The 10,194-nt window shown below is 44.2% G+C and overlaps 1 protein-coding gene across 1 annotated transcript in view; it reads right to left on the bottom strand.

The window, feature by feature from the left end:
* Positions 1 to 3,128: 3,128 nt before the first annotated feature.
* The window catches only part of LOC137423526 (28S rRNA (cytosine(4447)-C(5))-methyltransferase-like), a 58,466-nt gene continuing 51,400 nt past the window's right edge, over positions 3,129 to 10,194 (bottom strand). The window contains exons 18-19 of the mRNA XM_078774177.1: positions 6,830 to 6,954; positions 3,129 to 4,009 (exon numbers count right to left, since the gene is read on the bottom strand). Of these exons, the coding sequence (XP_078630303.1) occupies positions 3,432 to 4,009; positions 6,830 to 6,954 (703 nt within the window). The 3' untranslated portion in view covers positions 3,129 to 3,431. The remainder of the gene's footprint in view (positions 4,010 to 6,829; positions 6,955 to 10,194) is intronic.

The raw sequence follows: 10,194 nt of genomic DNA, 5'->3' as shown, positions 1-10,194 counted from the left end.
TGGGAATGAACGCCGGCCCGGCCGTTTCCCGACTTGCCGAAAGTGCACGGGGGTCGGCACGTCTGAGCCTTGTGTCCGAAACTGGCGTGGTAATAACACCACGCCTGGTCAGGTGGAGGCCCCGGCCGTCGTGTCGGAAGTGGTCGGCGCCGCGTGGCGGCCGCCAGTTGCACCGGCAGTTCGGCCTCCAACCGCGCAGGGCGCTCGGGCGTCGCCTCGGACGGCGGCAGGCTCCAGGTAGCCGCGCCGATGTGTTGGCCCGCCGAGGAGATCTTATTGGCTTCCCTGGCGAGGGCGCGGGGATCGGTGATCGACGTGCCAGCCAGGGCGAGGCGTACCGGGTGAGGCAGCTGGCGAAGGAACAGCTCGCGGAACAGAAAATCCGGAGAGTGCTCACCGAGCAACGAGAGCATATAGTCCATGCGCTCGGACGGGCGCGTGTCGCCGAGCTCGGGCAGGTCGAGCAGGCGCCGTGCGCGTGCCTCCGGTGAGAGGGCGAAAGCGTCAAGGAGGAGCGTCTTCAGCGCGTCATACTTGTCAGCAGCCGGTGGGTGCTCGAGGAGGCACAGGCCGCGGTGGCGGAGCCGAGCTCTGCCCCGACGTGGTGGAAGCGGGTGTCGTCCGCGGTGATGCCTCGCAGGGCGAACTGGGAGTCCGCCTGGGCGAACCAAACAGCCACGTGAGCCTCCCAGAAGGTAGGCAGTTTAAGAGTCACTGCCGTGTCCATGTCGGTAGGTCACCAGTGAAGGAGCTGCGCTCCAACGCGAGTCGAAAGAATTGACGCGACCAAAGACGGAATTCGTCCGAGTTGCTTTATTGAAACAAAACAGCTCAGGTATTCTGACAAGCCCGTTTATCGGGCAGCAATATATATACACATTTATGCCGGGGCGTTTGCCCGGGAAAACCGAGACCGGGCATGCCCGGGTGTCAAGGGCGAGTCCTGGAAAGGCGAGTCTGGACATGCCCGGGCGTCCTGGACGCGGCCTGGCAAGTCGAGGCTGTGCGTGCCCGAGCGCTCTGGGCGAGCCCTGGAAAGGTGAGAGCGGGCATGCCCGGACGCTCTGGGCGAGCCCTGGAAAGGCGAGTCTGGACATGCCCGGGCGTCCTGGACGCGGCCTGGCAAGTCGAGGCTGGGCATGCTCGGGCGCTCTGGGCGAGCCCTGGAAAGGCGAGAGCGGGCGTGCCCGGGAGGTTCGGGCGTGCCCGGGAACAGTGAGTCCGGGCATGCCCAGGAGAGGCGCGTCTGGGCCCGTCCGGACGAGCCCGGCATGGCGATCGCGCCCTGGCAGGTGCACGGCGATTGTGTACATTCAGCGGGAACCGCTACAATACCACTTTTCAGGGGTTTTCGAGGTCTAGGAATCCAATTATGATGTTATTTTGATGATTCGAGGTCAAGGTCAACCCTCAAGGTCATCTTAAAGGTCATTTTTGAGTCAAACATGTCGGTTTTTGTCAAGATTTACGCGAGGTTCACCATTTTATGTTTCTGGGTTGGGTAATCGAACTCTGACCTTATTTTTGACAATTAGAGGAAATATTTACACGTCTATTTCCTAATTTTCAGGCATATGCAGTTCATCAGTCCAATTACAAAGGTACGGATTTTGATGTTTTATGAACTGTATGCCATATCCTTGTGTTTAATTTTTGTGCGATCATGATCCGGGTTCATGTATACATGATTGTATACATGTCATAAATATGACGTCATAGGTCATGTGACCTGGCGGCCATATTGGATTTTATGAAAACCTTAAAAATGGATCCCTGCCTTTATTTTTCGATCGATTCATTTTGAACTTTGACCACTTATAGTACGCCATGTGATTGGATGCATATCCTAATTATGACGTCATAGGTCAGGTGACATGGCGGGATGGACCGGTATGGTCCCCGGATCATACCGCCCTTGGCGCCCATCAAAAATCGAAAGAGTATGGCATGGGCAACATCTGCGCCAAATTTGATGCTTTTGGAAGAATTTGAACCAAAATATCCCTAAGGCCCTGACTATAACCCTTAAACTCTGACAAAAACATTGTTGTACGCGCACAGCAAAACATACGTCTAAACAACAATTTACGAAGGAAGATCAACATCCGTTTAGTTGTGCGCGTCTAAACATCCGATTAGCATGTGAAACACCCCACATATCTCCAACATACGATTGATATGATGCACTTGCAAAGAATCAAAGAGCCACCTGGACAATTGTTGGAGGGGATTCAGCGCATTGTTCTTCATCGTAGATTGATCCAGGTCATCTTGCATTAGATTCAGCAGCCAACAAAATGATTACTTCGAGAGATCCATCCCTCCCTCCGAGATTATTCATCCCTCCTTCCACTCATCCCTCCTTCCACTCATCCCTCCTTCCACTCATCCATACCTCCTTCAACTCATTCATCCCTCCAACCATTGATCATGGAAAAGACAATCTGTGAATGTGTACAATCTCTGTACCCGAGCTATGGTTCCCACATTTGCCACTTCGGCTAATCTGGATTGAAGTGATGATGATGGTTATTGAAACATCTATCATGTTTTATGTTTGGGTTGTACACCCAGTATAAAATTAATCAGTGCCTATGTATTTATTATGTATGCAAATCTGGTGACATTTTGCCACTCTTTCCCTACCCTTATAGTTATTATAAAAGTTAACTTAAATGAGAGTACAACTGCAGTTCTAACTCTAAAATGTTTGCCTAATGCTAGCCTCAAGGCCTCAAGCCAATCTAACATAAACTACAGTTCTAACTCTACCATTTTTTCCTAATGCTAGCCTCAAGGCCTCAAGTGCAATCTTACATAAACTGCAGTTCTAACTCTACCATTTTTGCCTTATGCTAGCCTCAAGGCCTCAAGCCAATTGCTTATTGGCTGGAATGGCTCATGGCTGCTTCAAATGTCAGCGAGTGAATATTTACAGACTTGGTGCAACTTCGGTCATTTCCAGAATGGTCCCTTTCACGAGAGGCGCGGCAGTTCACTGATATTTTGCCAGTGTTCCTGCTTGAAATCGTACGTGCATGTTATAACTCTTGTCACCTCACCAGATTTTTCTTTCACTTGCAAATGACGCAAGTAAAATAAAAAAGAAAGAAGAGCATCAAGAGCGATAGGTTACGGGACATCTTTATAGCAACGAAAAAATAAATGGTGTATTTATATTATTATACCAAGAACACTCTGCAGCTGCAAAACAAGATTGACTGACATACAAGAATGTGGGGGATTTATTTTTTATATAAAAGCGAGAGGGAGAGGTGGGGGACTATAGCTTCATATTTCCCTTTTTTCAAACAAAATGAACATGGCAGAGCTAAATTCCACGACGTGATTGTACAAGATAAAAATGTCTGTAAAAGGCGATCTCCAATGAGGTTCAACAATAATAAACAGAGAAGTATATCAAACGAACATCACATGACCTTCTGCTTCTTCCAGGTGTGCCCAACAGGTCTCCTGCTGTTCCCCTTTGACCGTTGCACTTTGTTTTGTGTCTTGACAGCTCCATTTCCACGAGTCTTCTTTAACTGCATGTTCCCTTTACTTTTATCTGCACCTTCCTCTTCACCTTTCGCTCTATCACTTTCGCTCTTTGATGCGAAAGATATGATATCGTTAGCATCAGACTCTGCAATCGCTTTCTTGGAATGTTGTGCCAACCGCATTTTTGTTGCAGGTTTTGAAGCTTTACCCCATCCCTTCTTTAGTGGAATGGCCTTTCCCAATGCAAAGGTCTTCCCAGCCTTCCCAGGTGACTTGGCCTTCGCAGGCACCACACCTTTCCTAGATATAATATCCTTCCCCAGAGTCAGGCCCTTCTTGGATACAACGGCCTTTGCAGAGGTCAAACCCTTTTTGGATACAATCGTCTTCCCAGAGGTCACACCCTTCTTGGCTACGCCAGCTTTCCCGGCCTTTCTTGGAACCCCGGCCTTCTTTGGCTCAATGGCAGCATGTGACTCCGCATTACTTTCCACAGGCATATTGGGCACTGCACATGCACACAGAATTGTATGTTAGCTAATCATCACATAACAATCAGCTCAATGCTGAGCCTTCTCCAGAACTATGGATCAAAAAACAAATTACAGGCTCAAGTTTCACTTCTCACATCTAAGCGAACATCACAGAAGTGAAAAAACTTCCAACATGTAATACCAGATTCTCCATGAACAACTGAGAGCCGAGGCTTCCAATACAACCATCCATCACAGAAGTTAAGACACAGAAGACCACTAATGTTCAGAGTTAATCGATGGTCGCCATCTATATTATAAAACAGGAGTGTCCGTCCGTCCCCGAACTACTCCCTCAGTTTTGGGGCTAGCATCACCAAACCTTCTGTGGAATCTTTTAGGGTCCCAGCGGGTGTCATGAGGTGGGTGGGAGGTTTCATAAATAATTCCTCAATACAATAATGATTTTGAATTTCCACCCATACAAAACTGCTCCCTATCTGAAGTAAACAAAATCATGGGTTCAGCATCCGCAGTTTGGCCATTTACTGAATGTGGAAACATTCGCTGGTTTGATAATGGACGCCACTTTTATTGATCCAAAGGTGGATGGGAGTTTTAATAAATTCCTCAATACAATTATGATGTTGAATTTCCATGCAAATGATGCGTTACGTAACCGCTCTTTCTCGCTGACAGATTTGTCTGTATCGGTTATCATGCCAAATGGCGTCTATATTTGTTTACTTCACGAGTGTACATTGTATTTTGTTATATTAAATGGTATAGTATTGATTTGTGATTCGAATGTTGCTGTTTGGAATAAAAATATAGTGAGATTGAGTTTAAAGGAGAATGAGGAAATAGTACTTGAGAAAGGTGCGAGGAAGAAGGAAAGTTTTGTTTTATCATCTATGAGAGGCTGCGACGTATATTCATCCCTCGTGGGTGATTACAATAGCTGCAGAAGACCGCTTTAATTATAATCACCAAGATGGCACTTCTATTTCTTCTTTGGGATAATTCTTCTGCAATCGTCTCATATCTGATTGAGGAGAACTTGCATTCACGGGTTCGGCATTAGCAGTTTCGCCATTTACCGCATGTGGACGTTCGCCGTTTCCGCATTGTCTATATCCGTATACAGACTTTTCAATCAATATCACACCACGTTCGTTTGAGACTTTTGAGATATCATGGCAAATAAGAGCCAATCCCCTCTCCCCAGCCATCACCATCATCGTCATCAGCTTCATCATCATTAAAGGGACATTGATTTTACACAGTACTGCTCCCACGGTTTTTGGGCCATCCCACCAAATTTTTGGTGCACCTTTTGGGGCCCATGCACGTGTTTTAAAGTGGGTGGGAGTTTTCATAAAATTTTTCAAATTTTTTTTTCACGATGTTGGGTTCCCACCCATGTGTAGCACGGCTACCTCGCTAGTCTCTTACTAAAAGAAGAAACGTCCATCTCTGTGTGTGTCAATCACACTTTATCCTGAAGGGTTCCTGCTGTTGTCGAATAATAAAAATAGCACTGTTAGAAAGCTTATAATTTACTTGGTTGAAAAGATAATAATTGATTTAGTTGCAACAAAAATTAGTGTCCATTTAATCATAAGAACAAATGTTTTAAAAGCCCATCTTTCCAGGAGGGATTCAGCGAGTTGATAGGAAATCCTGTTCAATTTTCATATCTGATGAAAATTGACAATTTTAGACATTTGGCCTATTTTGGATCTCATAAATAATTGGTGGTTGAATTCAGTGACCTGATGTGCAAATCTTGTACAAATTTCAAGTCAATCGGATGAAATTGAGGATTTTAGAAATTCCAACTAAGTTGTTGACCTATGGCCTATGTTGACCTTTTGACCTCAAAAACAATAGGCTTCCTGCTTATGACAAATTATACCAGGTGGTGAAGTTGCGTGAAGATCGGAGTAAAAATGTGACCTGTCGGCTAGTGACATACAAAGAAACAGACAGAATAACGCACATGACCAACCAATATACAGTACTTTAAAAAACTGCGATATTCGCAAGAAACAAACAGGGGTGAAAATGTAACCTCTGCCCCAGCTTCGGTGGCGTAGATAATAACAGACAGAACTAGAAATGCACTCAATTGAGTGTATACATACCTCCGCCAGGCTGAACAATTATGTTTCGTATCCCACTGATAGGCCAGATCTAGATCCAGACAAAAACCAAAATGTAATCGGCTTGTTCTTGCCACGTAACCAACTCATCCACCCAGTTTTGTCATAATCTGTCCACAACTTTTTGAAATATCATGTTATTATATCGTTTTTGGCCCTTTCACTCAATGGTGAAGAATCACTTAGGAAATTAAAAAATTGTCGTATCTGGATCCATATTTGGATCTTTACCAAAATCGATTTAATTAGTCCTTGTCACACACCCAATCAGTCCACCAACTTTCGTCCGAATCTGTCCATAACTTCGAGATATCGTGCTGTAAAGTTGGTTTAAGCCCAATCACTCAATGGTGAAGAATCATTTTAAAAACCTTATGATCTGGATTCGGATCCAGATCTTCACCAAAATCTAATCATTTTTGGCCTCGTCACATACACAACCTCTCCACCAAATTTCGTCCGAATCTGTCCACAACTTTTTGAGATATCCTGTTCAAAAACAGACAGACAAGACAGACAGGGGTGAAAACATAACCTCCACCCACCTTCGGTTGTGGAGCTAATAATAGACCAGCCAGCAATATACTTGTGAATCTTCAATTTCGCAATAACTGACCTGCACCTGCATGCAATAACTGACCTGCACTGACTTACAAGTGAATAACTAATGTGAAAAATTGATAAACTGACCTGCACCAGGAATGACATTGGAGAACTTCCTGAATTTTGCCACAAAGAAACCGTCCACATTGTGGTCATGCGGATAGAATCGGCGTGTTAGTTTCAGAGAAGGGTGGAACCGATGTTCCTGAAACCTGCACACCAAATACACAGAACATGAAGCATTTTAATCTCCTTCTTGTACATCCATGTGAAAAAATGACAACAAAGACCCATAGCCTAGTCAAAAAATCTGAAAATGTGCCTTTATAGAATGATTGAGGCATTTTTGAGTAAAAGCAAACAAACCACTTTTTCTGGGGTAGTTTTTCATGCTGAATATGAATCTGTTGTTTGCCAAGCCCAAAAATGCGTAATTAGGTCACTAATCAAGGTCAAAGGTCAATGAGTGCAAAATTCAATTTTTTTGAAAAAATGCTTTATTTTACATCCCCTATCTGTACATTTCAATTATTTTACAATATTTTGTCTAGTAAGGTTGCTAAAGCTTTTCAAAATCTTATTTTTAAAGGAAAACGTGAGGACACATCTATGCTCATTTGCCTTTATCTCTGTAAGGGGCGACAATTAGTTTTTGCGTAATTTGCTTGCAGTTTAACCTCTAAATGCACAATGGGGCAGAGTTTTTATGCTCCTATTGATGGTCTAGAGATAGATTTTATAAAGACAGAATCTAAATGTCACCGGTAAACAACATAGGTCAAAGGTCAATGAGTGCGAAAGTCTTGCAATGACGTAACAGTTACTTGCACTTGAAACCATCCCTTTCACTCAACAGTGAAAGTGGCTTCATCTTTCTGACCCCAATGCATTTGCCATGTTTGTCAAATCATTTCCATTCAGACAGAGCAGGGTGTTCTTCAATAGACCCTTAATGATGAAGAATGAATCTAATAGCCTAGCATAAGCCATCTAGTTCGTACCCTAGGCATCAGGCATTAAACATTTCAGGAGTACAGGTAAGGGTCTTTTTAAGATTGTTAAAAAATGAAATATAAAATCAAATGAAAGTAAAGGAATGCATTCTTCTTTGGTGAGATACATGTACATACAAATGTGTAATGTATGCTTGACATCTCACATCATAGGCAGGCCTACATACATGTACATTTACCTAACAGTAGCAAAAAGACAGGCAGGGCATGGGCATTGACGATGAGTGCCTAATGCATCTACCACTAATGAATTAGTGATATCGGTTAGATGTTTTGTCTTGAAGAAGCTTTACTTTGTGTCTTTGAGAATAAGATTAAAACCCGGGCCAACACTGCCTGCGCTTATTCGATCATTTAAGGGCTGTTGCAGTATATCATACAACGTTGTAGTTTTCATGGTCAGAACATGCGTGCCTGGTGCTTAGTTTGGTTTCTGTTTCTCCCCTCAGGCCAACCATGGAACCTATTGCCAGCCTCAAGCGACAGCGTGAGGATGTGTCGTTTGAACTTTGTATCATTTGTCAGGGAACTAGCCAGGTCAAAGATACGATTTTCAACCAGACAAACCAGGGTATTGCTGCCATCAGAGAGGCGACCGAGCTCCGATGCAAACTTAGACACTATGAATTTCGATCAGCCGTGGACAGGCTTTCGACTCTCTTTGCAGAGCCTCCAGAAAGTCTCCCCAAACTTAAATGGCATAAGCTATGTTACTCTGCATACACACACAAGGGGAAAATAAATGCTAAGCTAGCCAAGGAACAATCGAAAACCGAAAAAGATCCTGAAAGAAAGAGTGTTTTGGCTGAAGCATGTCCGTTTTTACGCAGTAGTACTACTAAGATGAACTGGACATTGTGTATGTTCTGCCAGAACTTTGACAAGAAGCAGAAGACAAGTCGTGTCACAACCTTCAAAATGAGTAATGAAATTACGGAAAAAGCTAAATTTGTACATAACATCTTAGTCCGTACTGCAAATGAGAATGATTTAATCTCAGCTGAGGCATGTTACCATGTTAACTGTCTTAGTAAATTCTTTAGGGATGTCAAAAGGGCGGAAACTGAAAGCAAATCAGCAGACATGGCGATATCATGGTTGTGTCAAGAGCTGCGTCACTCTGCTGAGAAAGGGCACGTATTTGAACTATCTGCAGTGTTCGAGAGGTACAAAGAGTTAGCCAGTGAGTGCGACGGCACAATTCCTACATCGTATCTTAGTAGACTGGGGACTTTTAAAGAAACTTTGTCGAATTGCATTGGGGACATTTATGAATTTCTTGTGCTAAGAAATTTGGCGCCTTCAGAGAAACAAACTTTGCTTCTTCCACGACATTTCAGTCACATACCTCTTTCAGAAATGGTGTGCGGTCAGAACAGTGCAGACTATATTCCCATATTTAGACAACAGGATGATCATTTTCTGTCTTTAGTGCACGTTGCTCTGCAACTCCGCAGTGATATCATGTCACATCCTGCATTCGAAGGTTGCGATGTAAGCGAAAAAGCAGAGTTGGCAAGTGTACCACCATCTGTACTCATGTTTGTGAATATCTTGCTTGGAGGCCAAAGTAGTGTCGATGCTGAGTTTGACGAAAGTGAGATGTCTGAAACTGGTTGGGTGAAGAAGACAAGGGTCCTTAGCATTGGACAAGACATGGTCTATGGTGTATGTGGAGACAAGAAGGCACCGCCTAAACACGTTGGAATGGGTATGACGCTGCACCAGTCAACTCGATCAAAGAAATTAGTTGAGCTATTCCATAATGCTGGGCACATAATCAGCTATAACCGGGTTCTTAGGTATGACACTGCCATGGCTGAAAACACTCTGAAAGCGCTTGATCAAGAAACTGGGGCAGTTGTTACCAGCAACCTGGTTTCGGGACGATTTGTGCATTTTTCTGGCGACAATATTGACATCAATGACTCTACCCTAGATGGCAAAAATACATTTCACGCTACTCAGTTAGCTGCCTGGCAGAGGGGGCCATCTGCTGAAAGCGGTCTTGGAGACATCAAACCATCCAATACGTCAACGTTGGATATACCAACAGCAGTTGAAAAGATCCAACAACAGCAGTTTCCGACACCATCAAAGAAGGTCACAGAAGATGCTGAAAAGTTCATTTGCCATATCTACAAGGAACCATCTGAGAACTGTAATCAAGCCCGCATTAAACTGTTCAACAAATGCCATGCAACGGAGACCCTACCTCCATCTAGTGATGCAGCAAAGTTCCACATAGAGCGTGCAAACTACCAAAGTTTCATTTGGAGAGAGGCCAGTAATCCAATGACAGATCTGCCACCGCCGACTGATTGTGGATGGAAACTCGTTGATGACAAGTTGTCACCGGTTCTTACAACTTTACCGTCAATTCCAAAGGGATGCCGAGAACTTACTCAGTGTGGTTGCAAGAAAGGTTGCAGTTCTGAT

The sequence above is a fragment of the Myxine glutinosa genome, chromosome 3 (genome assembly GCF_964187855.1).
Source record: "Myxine glutinosa chromosome 3, kmMyxGlut1.1, whole genome shotgun sequence".
NCBI classification, from domain to species: Eukaryota; Metazoa; Chordata; class Myxini; order Myxiniformes; family Myxinidae; genus Myxine; species Myxine glutinosa.
The sequence above is the reverse complement of the archived record's forward strand: the minus strand, read 5'-3'. Positions and strand labels throughout refer to the sequence as shown.